At 41.7% G+C, this 19779-nt stretch overlaps 1 protein-coding gene across 9 annotated transcripts in view; it reads left to right on the top strand.

Annotated features, from left to right (window-relative positions):
- The window catches only part of UNC5D (unc-5 netrin receptor D), a 530004-nt gene that overhangs the window by 309724 nt on the left and 200501 nt on the right, over positions 1-19779 (top strand). For 8 of the 9 annotated variants that reach the window (XM_025886174.2, XM_073902454.1, XM_073902453.1 and 5 more), the window contains exons 2-3: positions 4986-5204; positions 19597-19740. In XM_025886174.2, coding sequence (XP_025741959.1) covers positions 4986-5204; positions 19597-19740 — 363 coding nt within the window. Of the gene's footprint in view, positions 1-4985; positions 5205-19336; positions 19393-19562; positions 19741-19779 lie in introns of those variants that run through there. The other variant, XM_073902461.1, reaches the window with a different exon arrangement.

Raw genomic sequence — 19779 nt, forward strand, 5'->3', positions numbered from 1 at the left:
GATGAAACAATTTCCAAATGAAATATTGAAAAAGCTTTCTCATTTTATTCTCAAACACGTATTCTTCAACTTCGTTGTTTTCTAACTTTAGTGAGGATACCTAGTCATTTGATCATAATTAGTTGAGTACTTTCTGTGCTCTTCTCTCAAAAATATTTTCTCAAGACCTTGTCTAGGATGTGCCCATAATATACCTGGAATCACAGTCCAGCTAATGGGGTAACTGTGTGAGTGATCTTTAAGATGAATATTATACTTAAATGTAGGCTGTAAGGAACCACACAGATAATGTATCCATTCTATATCTGTTTTTGGTTTTATGAACCACATGCTGCTGCCATAAGGCACTCACTAAATTACCATACCAGACTTTGAAGGGTCCGTTCATCTGAACTAAAATGGAATTGTGAGGTGATTGGAGTCAGAGAACTGTGTTCACATTCTGAGCCCCGTTGACTAGGTGGATGACCTTAGACAAGGCGCAGAATCGAAGCATTTCCTCAAATGCAAACAGGATAGTGTGCCCACCCCAGAGAGTTGCTACGGAGCTTAAGTGACTTAATCCACGTAGAAGGTGTATCACCATAATCTGTAATCATTCAATACCGAGCTGCTCTTACTTTACTGTCTGCTATCCTAGTTTCCATGTGTTTTAGCTGTCCAAAATTCAGTAACACAGAGAGCATTGAATTTAATAAAATGAAGCTTGGAGCCCTGGCTTTGTTGAAGAAGGAAGATCCAGTTGTATCAGTGAGGAATATCTTCTGCGGAAACAACAGAAAATCTGACTGTTAGTAGCTTAAATAAGGAAAGATTAAAAAAAAAAAAATCATCTGGAAGTGGGTGCCCCATGGTGTTATTTCAGCCTCTATGTTGTCTGCTCCTCTGGGACTGTTTTTCCTCTTGATCTTCCCTAGTTAAGGCAGGGACAAAAGGGAGAAAGGACAGAACCTACCAGACCTGTTTCCTTTATCAGGAAAATGAAAGCCGTCTCAGGAATCTCTGCTTGTGACTCATTGGCTAGATGGCTGTCACGTGACCGTTCCTGCCTGCAAAGGAGTAAACTGAGTCCATGACTTCTCCAGCCTCTATTGTAAAAGCAAGTATGGGAAAAGGCAGTTGACTGGGTCATATAGTTGCCAGCATTCATCACACCAGGTTTAAAACTTTTCTTTGAATTAGAAAGCAGGGGTAGATGTATTGAGGTCAGTAGGTACATTCACCCTGAAGCCCAAAAGTATTCAAGCAGGCTTCCATAAAATCATTTATTAAAGTGAGTTGCCCCCCACCGCCCACCACCTCTAAAGAAGAGGATCTGTTGGCAAATTCTAAGCCCCTGAGAAGTATCCAAGTCACTTCCTTTCTTTCTGTCACATCCCTTTTGCTTTGATGAATCCCCTGAGAATTTCCTGAGCAATTATGTTCTAAGCCAGTCTGTGGGGTTGAGCACAGAAGGCATCCTTGGGGCAAAATGGAGGTAGGTGACTCCCAGCCTTGTGAGGTAAGGAAGGGGTATCATCCTGGAGGTCGGCTTGTGGGGAGAACCCAGCCTTCTTGCAGCACCAGAGTTATCTGAAGGGCAGGGCATTACTGTAACGTGAACTTGATCCTGAGCCCATGGTGGGACTAGGGGAAAGTATTAGGTAAATACCACTCCCAACACTTCATTATATAAAGCAAAAAACAAAACAAACAAAAACAACAAAAATCAAAACAAAAACCAAAACAAGCAAACAAAAAAATCACTTATTTCTTCGTGGGAAGGATACAAATAAATGGTAATGTGTATGCAAATATACCTATGATCTCACCTTCCCACTGCCACCCTTGATAAATTGATTTTTCCCTTTGTTCCTTGTTTTCATGGATCCTGGCCCTTTTCGTATACATATATGACTTTGACATGGCTTCAGTAATAATTACAATGTAATGTTACAATTTGCCTCTCCCCACCCACCCCACCTCCTCTGAGCATTAGGATTGACTGATTCTTTTTTTTTCCTTGATCTATTTTTTTTATTATGTTATGTTAATCACCATACATTACATCATTAGTTTTTGATGTAGTGTTTCATGATTCATTGTTTGCATATAACACCCAGTGCTCCATGCAGAACGTGCCCTCTTTAATACCCATCACCAGGCCAACCCATCCCCCCACCCCCCTCCCCTCTAGAACCCTCAGTTTGTTGCTCAGAGTCCATAGTCTTTCGTGGTTCTTCTCCCCGTCTGATTACTCCCACTTCATTCTTCCCTTCCTGCTATCTTCTTCTTCTTCTTCTTCTTCTTTTTTTTTTTTTTTTAACATATAATGTATTATTTGTTTCAGAGGTACAGGTCTGTGCTTCAACAGAGGATTGACTGATTCTTAATGGAGGTCCTTGAGATAGCTAGGACACTTACCCACCTACTTTTCTATTCTACTCTTCTCTGTTTCAGGTGGAATCTGAACTTGTTACTTTATTTAAAGGGTATTTATTAAAATAACAGGAGGGTAGCCTAATTGCTTTTGGATCTCTGTTTTGTGAATTGGATGGTTTAAACTTGATTTGTGATCTAGTGCCTTTGTCATTTTATTCATTCTGAATAAATGTGGCCTTACTATTTATTTAGGGTTAGTTATGATGCTCCTTGTCCCTGCTTTAGTAGTTACTTTGGACATTGGTGCATTGTCACTAGTTAAGCAAAATTCATCCTTCGGAATGTATGCCTGTGGCTATTCATTCAGGCTACCACTATACGGTTTGGATATTCTTTATCAGGTGACCCTTTTCTGCAGCAATGAATTACTTTGGACAGAACTCAAGCCCGTGATGGGAGTGTGAGTTGTTTGATGTCCATATTAAATCTTTTAATGCCTTTGTCATTTCCTCTAATGCATGGATTTACAAAAGCCTGAGGGGACTTAGTATTTATTGAAGATGGAAATTGGCATGAGCAGTCAGTAACAAAATGAATTAATATATGATCTATTTTATGAAGTCCATTGTAAATGTAATTTAAAACATTAAAAAAAAAAAACCGCTCTCAGATTCTGTCCTGAAACCCTTCTTATTCCATATACACATTTTATTTTCTGAGTGACTGTATTGGTACTTTTATGACATAAATTGTTTATTCTCTTGCTACTTAGGGCATTTGCTTTCTGATGAATTTTTGGTACATCCAGTTACATATGAGCCAGCTTTTCTATTACAAATGGATTTTAAAGCTTATAGTATCTTTTTTTTTTAAGATTTTATTTATTTATTTGACAGAGAGAGACACAGCAAGAGAGGGAACACAAGCAGGGGGAGTGGGAGAGGGAGAAGCAGGCTTCCTGCTGAGCAGGGAGCCCGATGTGGGGCTCGATGCCAGGACCCTGGGACCATGACCTGAGCCGAAGGCAGACGCTTAACCACGGAGCCACCCGGGCGCCCCTAAAGCTTATAGTATTTTAAACTCTTTGTTGTGTGAGATCTCCCCCCCTTATGTTGATGCATTTAGTAGCAAAAACTAGTTTGGAGATTCAAACTCTTGTTTTGTTTAATTCACTGCGGGGGCACGAGTGGCGCTCGTGTGTTCCCACTGGCAAGGCATGTTTTTCATAACTCACTTCCTTTTATTTCCTAGAATTAGAGGCAACCATACCTCTTGTGCCCTAGTCTCTCCCCCTTGATTTGCATTTGAGAATGCCCTAAGTCTTAAAATATTACCCCCTAATATTGTGGCTTGGGTTTACCTTTGATAGCGCTTACTTGATATAGCTGATTGGCTTAAGCGTGAATATTAAGAGGCTCAGTTGTTTTGTTCTGAATGACACTGAAGTCGCAAAGAGAACCAGGCAAAATCACAAGACACATCCTCTCTGTCACCTAGGCTTGTGCCAGATGAACTGGGTTGTTCTTCCAGGGCTTTTGCTAGGTTCCTTTCCCAGCTTCCTCCTGGAGATTGGTTTGCTTTGAATATGAATAATCCTTTCCAGGGCATAGTGGATCTCAGTACTGTGAAATTCTTGCTTTCTTTGTTCGTTCTTTGGAGTGGCCATGGAAGGCACACTTGTTCCTTCTGGTCATTTCCACAGTGCTTAGTTAGTGTTCAGACCTTGCTGCCCTTGACTTTGCTGTAGTTTCCCAGGACTTAAGTCCTTGCTAAGTGTAGTAAAGAGGTAGTGAAGCAAAATCTTGGCTTCTGCTTTTCCCTTTTTATTTTGCTTCTCTCTACTCATCAGTTCCCTGAATTTAGGGGAGAATCATGTCCATTTTTTATCTTTGAAGAAACATAATTATAGGTCCCAAAGTAAAAGCTCACGGCTATTTTAGGGATTCGTTTTAGTTTGTTGCCTTGGAAGTGAGATTCGCAGTATATCGAGGAGAGTGTTGGGGGCAGAGAATGGAGCTGTGGGCCAGTGGAACAAACATGCATTCCTTTTAGAAGGTTCAGTAAGTTGGTGAGGTTTTGGAGAAAACTCTTTCTAAGGTAGAATATTAGCCAGCCTCCAGTTTCAGAGGTAGAGAAGGCAGACGATTTGGAATTTTTTTCACATGTCTTAAGACTGAGTATCCTCCAACAACATGGTCAATATCCACACATATTTATGGGAGGACAAAAGCTATTTCCATCATTATTTCAAAGTTTTGAGGCAGCTTGGGGCCTCATTGAACCTGAGATAACCACTCACCAGATTGAATCTTAAGGTTCAGCCTCTCATCCCCCAGATGTTGTCTCTGTTCTTTCAGCAAAGACCTGCAGACTCAAAAGTGTGGTTTGAAGATGTCTCCTATTCATTATTTTCCCTTGTCTGGTGACCCTGAAGGTGTGTCCAGCTAGAGATACCATATTATACTCGTTCAGCCTCTAGAAGAGTATTCATCTGCATAGACTGTATCGATAGGCTGCAGTATTTTCCAGCACAGATTCTTAGAGCTGGTGTGGGTTATGCTTTGCATCCAGATGCATGTGCTGTTGATATAGGCAGTGTTCTCATGGCCTCTTTGATTTTGCAGGAACTGACAATGGGGAAGCCCTTCCTGAGTCCATCCCCTCAGCTCCTGGGACGCTGCCTCATTTCATAGAGGAGCCAGACGATGCTTACATCATCAAGAGCAACCCCATTGCACTGAGGTGCAAAGCAAGGCCAGCCATGCAGATATTCTTTAAATGCAATGGCGAGTGGGTCCATCAAAATGAGCATGTCTCCGAGGAGAGTCTGGATGAGAGTTCAGGTAAGAATGTGAAGCCATTCTTATATCCTCACCTGGTATCCTCACATTGTCGTATGGCTGGGAAAAACTATGTGAGCCACCCGCCAGTGATTTATTTGAATGAGGTCATATTAACATCATCCAGGAATATTAGGTGCTATCGTATGCTTATTTTTTTTATTTAAATTCAATTAGCCAACGTGTAGTACATCATTAGTTTCAGATGTATGTTCAAAAATTCATCAGCTTTGTATAACACCCATTGCTCATCCCATCACGTGCCTTCCTTAATGCCCATCCCCCAGTTACCCCATCCCCTACCCACCTCCCCTCCAGCAACCCTCATTTTGCTTCCTAGAGTTAAGAGTCTCTCATGGATTTCCTCCCTGTCTGATGACTTCCCATTCAATTTTCACTCCCTTCCCCTATGGTCTTCTGCCCTGCTTCTTTTTTTTTTTTTTTTTTTTAAAGATTTTATTTATTTATTTGAGAGAGAGAGAATGAGAGATAGAGAGCACGAGAGGGAAGAGGGTCAGAGGGAGAAGCAGACTCCCCGCCGAGCAGGGAGCCTGATGTGGGACTCGATCCCGGGACTCCAGGATCATGACCTGGGCCGAAAGCAGTTGCTTAACCAACTGAGCCACCCAGGCTCCCTTCTGCCCTGCTTCTTATCATATGTTTAAATGACTCCACAGCTCCTTTGCTAGCCTATTCTAGGAGGGTAAAGGGGCATTTTTATCTCCCTGCTCTATATAACTTTAGCACCCAATTTTGTATGGAAGCTAGTATTCTTACTGGAAATAAAACCTACAAGTCACTGCTTTCATTTTCTCCATTCTAAATATTTTGGAAGGCAAATCTTCCACTGAACACCTCTTTAAGCAACATAATTTCAGTTTATTTAATCTTTCCTCCTAGATCTTATCCTTGTTTATGTCATTCTCCATGGCCGGTGGTTTCTGACTCTCCTTTAAGTTCTTTTGATTACTGTGTAATGACAAAGCCCAAATTTGATTGCCAAATTTGAACAGGACCTCCGGTATGAAAGAATTTAGGGACCATCTTTATTAATGTGGCTGATTTGGCCTATGAGTGGTGGATGATGAGAGTAATGACCGTATTGGTTAGTGTTTATTGAGCACTTACTATGTACCATTCTTATCTAAGCATTTGACAGAACTTCCTATCTCACTGTCCTTCCAACAGTCCTCTGGGATAAATGACACTATCATTACCTTCTTATAGATAAGGAAACTGAGACTCAGAAACATTAAGTAAACCACAGATTTGTCCTGATCTGAAAGCAAGATCATTTGACCTAAAACTTGCAAAATTTAGGGGCGCCTGGGTGGCTCAGTCAGGTTAAGCATCTGACTCTTGATTCGGGCTCAGGTCATGATCTCAGGGTCATGGAATTGAGACCCAAGCTCAGCAAGGAGTCTGCTTCCTCTCCCTCTGCTCTTCCTTCTGCTTGTGTGCACTCTCTCTCTCTAAAATAATAAATAGATCTTTAAAAAAAAAACTTGCTGAATTTATAACTTGTTAAATTTTAGTGTGTAACAGAAACAGTATATGCTTTTGAACTTTGGCTCCTCAGACTAACTGAAAATTTAGCCTCACCCTAAAACCAATCTGCTCTCACCCTAGATCATTGCTCTCATTAGTCCCCACTCACTGTCTAGATAACAGAGTTTGAATAAGTCAAAAAGCCTGAATATAATTAGGAAATTTCAAATCAGCTTAATTTATTAACTGTATGCCACTGCTACTCAATGCTAAAGGCCTTGCAGAGTATTCAAAGAATGGTAAAATGCAAACAGCAAGCTCTAGGACTTTACACCTGTTGATAGGTAGAAGTCCAATATACCCATAAGTGCACTATCCTATGGAGGATTAAAAAAAAAAAAGATTATGCCCAATTAGGATTATCAGGAAAAGCGTGGAATCCATAGCATTTGAAAGGGATATCAGTGTCTACTTAATTCAAAATAAGTAACTGAATTAATTTATTAATTGATGCTACACTAAGTAGGAGAGAGAGAGGGATCTCTGTGGCTTGGAGGTCAACATTAGCAAATGAAAGAAAGCTTAATATCTGTTCAGCAGGAAGCTTGATTTGGTTGAAATAGAAAATGGATGTGGAAACTGGCAAATTCAGTTCAATCAAGGGCTCAAAAGGCCTCAAATAGGAAGTGAGGAGTTCCTTACTTAATTTTATGAATCTTGGTGGTAGTGGGGATTGATTGTATTGATATATGGGAATGCAGTGGCTGGAGCTCTGCTTCAAGGAGCGAATCTGGCACAGGTGTTTGGGAAGGTAAGAAGAAACGAGAATGGATGAGTTAGGAGACTTTGATATTTCAGTTGAGGGAAGGAAAAGTCTGCCTCTAGAGCAGTGGCCACAAAAATAACTACATTTCTTGTATGAGAAACACTTTAACAAATCAGAATGAATAGCTGACGGAATGAATGAATGAATGAATGGAGAATATGGAGGAATAACAATCCCAACAGAAGCAGAAGGGGGATGCTATTGATGCCAGTAATTATATCAGCAAGGAGAGAAGGCTGAGATCATTGGACAAGCTGAATTTGAAATATTTATGGGGTATAAGGAAGAGGTGTAGATCTGGAGTTTGTAGAGCGCTGAGATAGAAGAGTCAATTTGGTAGTCATCAGGAAAGGATGAAGCCATGAAGACAAAGGAGTTGTCAAGAGAGAATGGGTACTATGAAAAGGAAATGGATCCAGAGCGCTACTTCCTTAGCAGTCAGGAGGAGGAATATCAGCTGCCAGCAAAGAAGCAAGCAGAGAAGAGTATGCTCTCTTCCAAAGCCAAAAGTGAAACTTGTTTCAAAAAGATCTTCGAGCAATACTCTGTTTCTTCCTGGGAATCAATAAAGAAGAACACAAAGAACTAAACCTATATAAACAGTGCTAAACATTATACAGTTCTGAACTCATTTGGGATTGCGTTATAGATGCATAACTTCAGAAGGTAGAGAAACACCTAAAACCTTATCATAATTCCCTGTTGCAGTTTGGAACTGGTATAAGGAAGGGGAAAAAAAAAAGTGCCTGTTTTCGAGATGTTGTTCTTCAGACCAAAACATGCTCAGAATTCTGGAATTTAAATGTGAGAACTGGAAGGGACCTTAGTGATAACCTAACAGGCCTATTTTACACAATAAAAATCTTAAATTCCAAGAGCTACAACTAGTTTATGGCATAGCTATTTCTAGAACCCAGATCTCCTGGGGCACCTGGCTGGCTCAGTCGGTAGAGTGTGTAACTCTTAATCTTGGGGTTGTTTGAGCCCCACACTGGGTATAGAGATTACTTTAAAATCTTATGTTTTTTTTAAAGATTTTATTTGTTCATTTGAGAGAGAGATGGAGACAGAGACAGAAAGAACACAATCAGGGAGAGGCAGAGAGAGAGGGAGAAGCAGGCTCCCCCACTGAGCTGGGAACCTGACATGGGGCTCGATCCCAGGACCTGGAGATCATGACCTGAGCCTAAGGCAGATGCTTAACCATCTGAGCCACCCAGGCACCCCTAAAAATAAAATCTTAAAGAAAAACAAAATAGAACCCAGATCTCTACTCTCTATGTATGGTTTCCTGTTCTCCTTCCTAGTCAGAATATTGATAAATTCCCTTACTGATGTAAGGATGTGTTTCAGCACATGGCTCCTCATTTTCCATCCTGAGCCTGTTTCATATTTGTTTCCCAAGTGTATAATACCATAGCTGTTCCATTGGGATTTCTTTATCCCTCATCATTTCTGCCATCTCTGTGAGGGCTAATCCTTTATTCTAGGTCACGTTTCTGGCACTGTTAGGCAAGAGTTTATAGCAACTGAAGACAGAGATATGCAAGTATAGTATCCTTCTTAAAGAAAAAAGATTTGGCATAATCAAGGTAAAGGAGGAAGACAAATCAAATCTTGGTGTCACCAAAGTTTCTGCTTTTGTGCTCCCAGGGTTGGGATCTTGTATACTCCTTGTGTTGGGAGAGACTGAGTCACAAACAAAGCAGCCCCATTTATCCTGGTGTGAAAACTTCAAAGGAAGTCTCTGAAATCTGGGAGAGGACAACAAAGGGAACAGCATTTGCCATGTGAGCTGCAAAAGCCTGTAAAACAATGGGAGAATATGGAAGGCTTATATATCTTATATTCAATTAGTCCAACTGGAAAGGACTCAAGTACCAGTGTCTCAGTGAGGCTCTGTGTTTTATTGTCAGATGTTTCTGGCCTAGATTTTGTCCAGTAATGAACTCAAAATGGCAGAATTCCATTGGGTAAACTCCAAATGAAAGCTAGGAAGAACACTGAAAAATGGCCAGGTATTTTTTTATACCACTCCTAGGAAATCCTATATCCATTCTCATAGAAAGACCTTTTGATAAGTAGTGCAAGCCAATTTAACACTGTGCCCTCTTGTAATTTTGCAGGGTTCTGTTTTGCTATTGCTTCCCCCTTTTAATTCCCCTAGCATTGCTAGGCAACTCCATGTCTTGCAGATAGCAGCGCTGATTACATTCTCTGTTTCCATGTAAAAGTCTCCCCTCTCCACTTAAAAAAAAAAAAAAAAAGAAAAAAAAAAAAAAAGACCAATAAAAGTCACAAATTTCAAAGGAACTGGGAAGAACAAAAATTCATAACTGACAAAACCTGAAGAGATTATATACCAATTTTTTGTTGAGAAAGAATTTAAATTTTAGCAGCTACCTTTTTGAAAAGAATTTAATCAGCCCAGCCTTTTCTTCCAAGTCATTTTGATTGAATCAATAGGAAAAAAAATATGTGTCTCTCCCTAAACAGTTTTCTTCTGTACTTAATGAAAATCGCTGTCTACTGCACACTGCAATTATGTTTCCTAAGGTCTGTATTAATAGAGGAATAGTGGAAAATGGAGCAAGATGAGTGGAGATGGTGTACGCCAAACCAATACATAAGTGCAATTAAGGCTGGAAACAAAATGGCCTCCGGTATTGAAAAATAGATGCATTACTTCCCTTGGGTTCTTCAATGCCGAGCTCAAGCACAGGGCTTGACTTAATGGCTTTGGATTGGGTCTGCAAAATAACTCCTGCCAGTCCAGTAGGAGGGAAGGATGCCAAGAGGCCAAGGACAGCAGGACCACATTCGAGCAGGTAGAGAGGTAGAGAATTGTCCGTGTTCTTTTAGGAAGTTGGTCGTAACTGCTTATATATCTTCGGCCAACATATTCTGTATTTCAGCACTCCCAGAGAATTTTTATATTCTTATTGCTTAACGTTTTTTTCCTTCAGAGTACTAATGGGAAATGCCTAAGACCTGGGAGTGTTTGGAGTAGACACAGAATCTTTTGTATTTCCAAATTGGAAGCGATAAGTCCTTGCAGTTGTTAAAGGCTGCAAACTGCCTTTGGTCTTTCTGGTAATTTGGTCCCGTCATCTAAGAGTTCAAATAAGAAGAAAAAAGATTGTGTGTTTTCACGCAATTTAGCTTGGAAAACCCAGAGCTAGAGTTCTTTCCTGCAAAAGGCACAATTTATTTGACATGAGTTACTGTGTTTGCACAGACATGGTTATACCTCTTAGTAATGTACACTTTCAGTTCTGGGCACAAGCCAAGGGGTCCTCTTTCAATTGTTCTGCCTCATTTCATTTGGAAATATGGGAACTCTTCTTCCTGGTGTTTTTCCTCTGTTAACATCTGGAGTTGAGAGGTAATCCCAACCCGGGGAATCGTGCCCCTGAGAAACAGGCGGAGGGTTCAGTACCAGAGAAATTAAGAGATTTAATGTAACAAACAGGCAGACGCACACACAAACACACCCCGAAGAAAAAAAAAAAGAACCAGTAAAACCCATCCTTGGCAATCAAGGTAATGTAGCCTGTGGGAAGCCTGAGTTATCAATAAGCTAAACCACTTCTTTATTGTTCAATAAAAACAGGAGTTCCCTTAACAATGCTCCATGGCTCTTATCTTATTCTACCTTGGAGATATTGAACTCTAATGAGTGAAATAATGTGTATTCCGATGTGTTATGGGAAAAGTCTCAACTCCGGTAAACTAATCTTTTTCTTCTTAAAGAATATCATTTCAGGGCTTTCATTGTGTGTGATTTCTTTTTTAAACAACTGGAGTCCCTCTCTGGGGATAAAAGGTTAATGGATTGTGTTGAGCAAAGGGAGAAGAGTAGAAATAAAAATGTATTAAATCTTTAAAGTTTGTATCCAAGAACTTTGCCATGCTAGTGATGGGGATTTGAATATAGTTTCTTTCCAGAAAACCATTAATTTGAAGTTACCTTCGATGAGTCACAAATCACCAAGGTACATTTGGGAAGCATATATTTTAGTTCACGTAACACAGAAATAATTAATCTCTCAGGTGTCCCATTGACAGTTTGTGGGTTTAAAACTCACTTTTATAGAAATGTTCTTCCATCCCACCCCAGATTTCATCTTGTTCATCCCTCTGCTTCTCAGAGAGGACTGACCTATTCTTAAAAGGTTTTCAGGAAAATAGTATGAATTCTTTCCATAAACTTGTGACAGAATATGAAGACCTTGTTTCTTGTGTCCAGTTTAACCTTAGCTACAAAAAACTGGAGTCTGTTTACACTTACTCCATCCTTAGCAGAGATGGAAAGCAGCTCACCCTGTATGTAATTTTTAATAACAATTCCTGACAGGGACCAGAGATTTGTTGAAAACACTAAATTTTTTACCAGCGCCTTTTGACTTTTCCCATTTTTTCTATTCGTACAACACTCAGAAGTATGTTTTAAGTAGGAATGATAAGAATCTAAAAGAAACCCTGAAGACAGTAGTGGTTAAGAAACATGGGTAATCAGTGTTGGATGGCACCATGTTTGTTTGAAATCTGGCTCTCTCTTTGCAGACTCTTTTATGTACATGTGTTACCCAACTGCCTTCTACCTCAGTTTCCCCAAGTGTAAAAGAGCCATAATTTTATTTACCCCATGGAACTGCTATGAGGATTACAGAGTCTGAGGGCTTGGCATCTAGCAAGTTGGTCAATCAAGGTTAGCCTTCAAAAGGATAAATCTAAAATGGCTTATTATTCCTTTTTTTTAAGTGGAGCAAGTGACTGTTGATTACACCTCCAAAAACAAATAGAAAATTGTGAACTTTTATAATTCCAAAAAGACAAAAGCGCTGATAATATCAAGAGGCAAATATTGGTCTTTCGTAGAAGAACTTGTTCCTGGCTTGCGATTCATTGCTTCAGTTTGCATTCAGGCTTTATGTTATTCTCCAAGCCAATGGTAGCACCGTGGGAGGTAGAAGTTGTATGATACAGACCCTGACCTCAAGGCATGATCTACTCACAGCACGTAATTTGAGTGACTGCCGGAAAGGAAAGTCACTGATGGGACAGCAAGGTTGGAAATCATGACTTGCCCACAAAGCTGTGAATGTGATGTCTGAGTGAGTCATTCAGGGTTATAACCCTACTGTGTCTACTCCAGGCTCTTGAGTTTCCCTCTCTCTGCTATCAGACAACACTATCAAGTTAATTTGCTTTCCTCTGCCAGACACCTCTGTGCTGATTAATTCTAATCTCTGGTGTGGAAGAAACTGGAGAGCTTGAGTGTATTCTGAGTTTCTGTACTTAACACTGAACTTGTGGTGCTTCTGAGGAATACATGGAGTGATTATTATCTTGGGGAAACTAAAGAGTATTCATTAGGCATCGCACACATTCAAAGGATTACTATTTTTTTTTATTAAAATACATTTTAATCTTGTTGCTAGGATGAAGTGGCAAAAGACATTTAGCCCTAATTAAGCATCTGCCAGTAAAATGAAATATGGTCCTACCTTTTAATTATCTACATTTAACTTCCTATTTTCAATAGCGCGTTGGCCTGAAGATATCTTATCTAAGGTCCCCAAAGAAATGGAGGCACACTTCCATGGAAATACTTCCCTAGTATCTCAGACTTTTGAAACTTCAAATATGTGTCCTGATTCAGGTGTCCTTAGGAGAGCCTTGCTTTACATGTCATCCTAACTAGGTAAGGGGAGAGACTTCAAGTCGCTGGTGGATTGAAGCTCCTGTTGCTTCGAAGAGGTGGGAAGCCACTCCTGTGTGGTCCTGAGCCATCTGCACTCCCATCATGGCGGTTTTCATGCCGCGTCATTGGGGCAGGTTGAGAGGTCTCCTGCAATATCCTGTAAGCTCCTCCAGGGCAAGAATCTTGAGCATCTAATCTTAAAAAAAAGGGGGGGGTGAGAGCAGGGTGCACCTGCGTGCCTCAGTTGGTTAAGCATCTGCCTTTGGCTCTGGTCATGATCCCGGGGTCTTGGGATCGAGTTCCTCATCAGGCTCTCTGCTCGGTGGGGAGTCTGCTTCTCCCTCTCCTCCCCACTTGTGCTCTCTCACGCGATCTCTGTCACTGTCTTTCAAATAAATAAATAAAATCTTTAAAAAAAAAAGAATTGAGCATCTACTTTGTCATGGTCTCCTCAGCCCCTAGCAGAGTGGCAGGCATGTTTGATGTGCTGGGTTATTGTTTTCAAATAATGTATGTTGCAAACCGTGTAACATCTTTGATGTATTTCCTATGATGTGGGACCTGTGGCAAGATAAGAATAGGAACAACAATAATGTGGTGTTAGGATGAAATAAGGTCATGCATGTGATGGCACTAATAAAGTAAAGGGCTACAGAATGGTAGAATAATCAGTAATGATAATGGCAATGTTATTCAAAATATGGGGAAGCTTCTCATTGTGGAAGCCTGTTTTCGCGGCTCCAGCCCTGGATGAGGAAGAGGCACATGAAAAGCATTCCCTTCTAGAAGTGGTGGATCACTTCCTCCAGCAGAATGGTTGTTTGTTGTCTTCTCAGGAGACTGTGGAGTAAGGACGGACTGTCTCAGAGCCAAATACAGGCATCAGAGGGGACTGAGACACCTTGGCAAATAATGGTTCACCAGAGCAGGCTCCTGAATAGGAGATGGTTGCTTTTCAGGAGGAGTTTGATTTTTTCTTTTCCTCTCCCGAAGAATTGGGAATCCTATGCTACTCATGAAGCTATACTGGAAAGAGTTTTTTGGAGCTTTGTCTACGGAAAGCAATATCCTCGTTCTCTTGGTGAATCCCCAATTGTGAAACATTACAACATGGAAAACGAAGCACGGGGTTGGTCAAACGCTGAGCTACACTGGCCCAGGGAAAGGGCCATAGAGCCTTGGATGAGAAGACAATTCACCAAAACCTGGTTTGCTAGTTTCTGACTTCGTCTGGGTGGTTTTGGGATATGAACAGTATCTCCAAGGAGAAAGAGGGATCCTTAACCTCCCGTCTTGAATCTAGTTATCCAGTGTAGTTAAGCCAAGCATCCAGCTACAGAGGGACCTCCAAACGACTGAAGGACAGGAAGCTGTGAGGGGTGGCAAGCATCAGAGAGCTGGGTCTAATTCCTCCCCAAGTGCCCATCACCAGGTGTATGTGAGAGCAAGTTGGCAACCGTCACCACGGCAGGATGCTGCCACTGGGCTTTGTGGAAGTGTGATAATGAGCAGTAGATAAAAGACGTGGGACAGCTGTTAGCCACCGGGCTGCAGTTGGCATGGTGCTGAATGTTCTTTCTTTTCTAGGCAACAAGTTAAGACTAAAGCTATAGAGCCCTTTTATTAGAAGTTGGCCAGGAATAAATGATTTTCCTTCTTTTTCTCACAACATCTCCCTTCCCGCTGTCTTCTGTATTTCTCTTCTTAGAACGCTAAAGCGCATACCTTCAATTAGTTTGAAAATTCTGTAACTTTTAGTCTCCCAACAGGATTAGACCTGCTAAGAGTAACTAGTGTTTTCTATCTGATAAATAAGGGGATTACAGCAATAACTGCTGTCAGCATTTTTCTCATTTAAACAAATAAAGCTGACAAATGATGAAGTTCTTTGCTGCTCTGTTATGTTTAGTACATGCAGAGCAATTATTCATCTGCTGCCAACATTAGTCTCCGTACAGCTGAACCATCCAACAGCGTAGAAAGCTTATTAGCATATCAGTCCCATAGTCATATTTTTATATTCTGGAACTCTAGTCCATAACAAAGGTCGATGGTTATAATTTACACAATAATTTAAAGGGTTGGACTTTTCCGTGCTTATCAGAGTTACACAAGTTATGAGGTACGGTGGTACTCTTATTTATGAGACATCATCTTCTGTTTGCCTAGGAGTTTTGCTCCTCAGTAGCACTTCCTACGAACAAGTTAGCTGCCTTCTTTGGAGATGTCGGAGGGGATGGCCGTCTCTGAAGCACTGTTGGATGAACCGCAGTGGAGGGGAGTGGGTGGAGGTTTCCTTAAATAGAGCTGTCTCCATGGATGTTTGTCACGTGCACACTTGTGTGTGTGTGTATGTGTATCACTAGACAGCTGTAATGGAGATTTGAGAAGAAATACGCTATTTAAAAACTTTTATTCAATAGAATTATTTCTTGTTATGGTAGAGATAAGTGTAATAGAAAGTATTCATGGTTTTCCAAGAGTTCTGTTAGAGGGAATGATTTGACGACACTGAAGGCTTCCTGTGGGAAGAAGGCCTAATCCAGACAGATAGTGTATTTGGGGGTGTGGGGGTGGTGATGTCACTTGTGGCCTTTCAAAGAAGCCTGCCACCCCAATGCTCCCTGCAGGGAAAATATACTGTGTTTAGAAATAGTTGGTTTATATTCACTTGGCTTCTCCAGTCCCCTGGGAGAGCCTCTGTGAAGGATTGTAACTGAGCCATCCTAACGTTGAAACTGTGACTTCAACATTGGGCTTTCACCTGCAGTTAGTCTAAAGGAGGGGGTAGTTAGGTAGGACGTTCACGGTGACGGTCCGTGGTCTACAGTTTATGCTTCCCAAAACAAACATGAGGCTTTCTGTCTCTGTGTCCTTGTGTCCGTGTTTAGTTTCTGTATTTGATGCTCTGACATCTTGGGGTCTTGCTGCCCCTGGAGGGACTGTCCTGCCAGAGGGCTGGCTGATTCCCAGAGAAAGCCAACAACTGGCTTGTGAGAGTGCCTTTCATGTGCAGACCGACCAATCCAGAGCCCACCATCCCCCTAGCCTCTTCATTTATTAAGCTCTCGGACTCCAGGCCAATAGGTCCCTATTCTTGCATCAGAACCAGGAACCTCACAACTAGGGACAGCCATTATGTCCCAGAGCCCACTGAAATTATTCAAACTAGTCAATTCTAAGCCTGTTTACCCTGCCACTTCCCATGGAAACCACAGTAAAGGCTCTTGCCCCCATTTCCCCCATACCCTCCTGCCTCCTAGCATCCCCCAGGCGGTCCTGCATGGTGTGTTGTGCCTGTTGTTTCTAGTGCTTTCTGAGTGTAAAGGTCTTCTTTCAGGACAGGTGTTTCTGTTTTGTGTGCATCTTACCATACCTCAATAAAACAAATCCTGGGTGTACTCTTAAAACACCATGGTGCCTAGATGAAATCATAGCAAATTTTGATGTTTGGATGTGGAAACTACCTATTTCATAAGCACGATCATCCTGAACCATTCTGAGGTGGTGTTTGTCTCCATTTCCAATCTAGAGGAAGCTGATAACTTAGATGTCCTAATAAGATGGGGAAAGAATAAATACATAGAATAGAATTGAATAGGCCCACCTTAGCTTGAACACATTTCTAGATTTTTTTAAAATTTTATTATGTTAGTCACCATACATTACATCATTAGTTCTTGATGTAGTGTTCCATGATTCATTGTGTGTGTATAACACCCAGTGCTCCACGCAGAACGTGCCCTCTTTAATACCCATCACCAGGCTAACCCATCCCCCACCCTCCTCCCCTCTAGAACCCTCAGTTTGTTTCTCAGAGTCCATAGTCTCTCATGGTTTGTCTCCCCCTCCGATTTCCTCCCTTCATTTTTCCCTTCCTACCACATTTCTAGGTTTTTAAAAATTTATTTGAAGGGGGGGCACCTGGGTGGCTCAGTCGTTAAGCATCTGCCTTTTGCTCAGATCATGATCCCAGGGTCCTGGGATCGAGCCCTACATCGGACTCCCTGCTCAGCAGAGAGTCTGCTTCTCCTTCTCCCACTCCCCCTGCTTGTGTTCCCTCTCTGGCGATCTCTTTCTGTCAAATAGATAAATAAAATCTTTAAAAAAAGAGAGAGAGAGAGAGTACAAGCAAGTAGGGGGAGGAACAGAGGGACAAGCAGACCTCTTAAGCTTATAATTGAATGCTTCTCTGAGAGACCCCTGATTCCTAAATGATGGGCATATTCTGTCTCAGTAGGTGCCTTGGTCCTGTGACAGAATCTCTGACACCTGGATGCATTGATTTGGTGTTCTCTCTTTTCCCTTCCACTAGTCAAAGTAAATCATCCACCGTTTGCCTCAAATCAAAGAGAGAAATAGAACAGAAGCCCTCTGCTCAACAGCCCCAGTTCCTTACTTTTGTTTATTTCAACTTATTTTCAAATCCCCAGCATGTGCAGCCGCACTCCGGTCTGCTTTCTGTCCTAACCGTTCCTGTTTTGTCTGGTGGCTTAATTTTGATTCTCCTTGTCTCTTTCACATGCCAACCCCACCTCCTCCTCACCCTTATCTTCCCCCTCAGACTTTATATTTGTTTAAGTGCAAAGATGAAAACACCAGCGTCCATCAAAACCCCTCTAAGGGTCCTTTCCTCTTCAGTGCGGGGCACAGCTTTGGGGACACCCACATCTCTGCCAGGGAAAAAAGTATACTTCTGCACTGGCCCAAGCAGGGAAACGTGAATTATCAACTCTCATCAAGATGATTTTCTATATGTGGTCCCTCGTCAAAATTGAGAGAATGTAACTCCAGTTGCACACGGTGATTTATGTGGTCATAAAACTCTCTTTCATCACACACTGTAAGTAACATGCTATGGACTGGGGAGAAGGAAATGTCTTCCCAGCCTTGACTAATCCGACACCTCTGTTCTTGTTCTTTAAATCCTCTCACCACCCAAGATAGAATCCCATTCCACCTCCTCCCTCAGGAGCCCCTGGCTCATTTAGTTATACTGATGATTCTGTCCCGTGAATTTCTTTTGAATTTAAAGGAAAAAGCATAATCATACACTTACTATTTCTTTAAATGGTCCCTGCATTAGTCTTATTTGAATAATGAAGTGTAAGCACCTAAAATACCGGGGCAGAATTTTAATTTTTGAGATGGACATGAGCATGGTGTTGGTTTTACTGGAAGACAGATCTAGGTTCAAACCGCAGATCTTCCCTTATGAGACCGTGTAACTCTGGACAAATGAATTCATCTCTCTAAGACAGTTCTTCTGTGTGCATAGTGGGGATGCGATAGTTTTTCCTGCATCAGTGTGTTGTGAAAATGTAGTGAGTAGATTAAAGGCTTATCGTGATGCTAAGTACGTAAGTGGAATTCAGTAGGTATGACCCCTTTTTCTCCCACACCACCTATCCCAGAGCAAGGCACAGCCTCAGCATATAGGGTGGACGGAGCGAGCACGCGGACCATCAGGGCTGCTATATGGCTCATGATGATGGGACTGACACGGCTAACGAGGAGTGTCCTCTTTCATCCTTGGCACCCTGTGCAAGGTGACCATTCTTCCCAAAGAAAGGAAGGCTGATAGTCCTTGGTCAGGGGTTTGGAAGCAACTCACACTCCCTTGTAAGAAAAACCCAGCACATTTTCTGTTAGGAGGATGCAAAGTAATGAATAATAATAAACATTAAGAGGTGGCTGTCTTAGTTTTATCTTATTTTGCAGATGTAACCTCAGCTCCTCTTTCAACAAGAGCCTCTCCTTCCTTTCCTTTCAGATGGCCACTGCTAAAGGAGCCTTCCTGGGCTCTCTTGTCAGGGGTTTGAGACTAACATAGTTCAGTTTGTCTGCATCGCATTTGTTGTCTGAAGCTTGTGAAGCCAAGGCTTGGCCTTTCCTTGGTTTCCTTGCCTGTTCACACATGATCATGGTTCCCTCTTTCTCCTAAGCCACACTGCTAGACCCTTGCCCACTGCCATATCCAGGGGGAGGGCCATTTAAAACCACCTGGAACTACGTCTCTGGGGTCCGTGTGTTGAGGCCTCTTTACCTTCTAGAATCCCAGAAGTTAATTGTGATACTACATTCCTCATAGTAGGTTTTACCCCAAGAAAGACCAAGAAAGAGCACCAATCAAGGTCCTGTGAAAATTATATTGTATTGGAGCCACATTGGTGGGTAATACTTAACACTCATGTTTTCCAGCCTACTCAGCTGTTGGAATTTAATTAGCAGCAATATATTATTGTCAGAGTAATTAAAACCTTGCCTTGATTAAAAACAGAATTGTTTAATTAACAAGAAAAGGTTTGGCTAACCTTAACTTTCTGTTTGAAAAATACAGCGGCCTCAGTGGATCTGCTCTGTCTCCCCATCAGGCTTGAAGGTCCGGGAGGTGTTTATCAACGTCACCAGACAGCAGGTAGAGGATTTCCACGGGCCAGAGGACTACTGGTGCCAGTGTGTGGCCTGGAGCCACCTGGGGACCTCCAAAAGCAGGAAGGCCTCCGTGCGCATAGCTTGTGAGTACATGAGGGGTGATGGTCTCGTCTGGTAGGAAT

The sequence above is a fragment of the Callorhinus ursinus genome, unplaced genomic scaffold (assembly GCF_003265705.2).
Source record: "Callorhinus ursinus isolate GAN/ISIS: 27379988/994484 unplaced genomic scaffold, GSC_fseal_2.0 scaffold17, whole genome shotgun sequence".
NCBI lineage: Eukaryota > Metazoa > Chordata > Mammalia > Carnivora > Otariidae > Callorhinus > Callorhinus ursinus.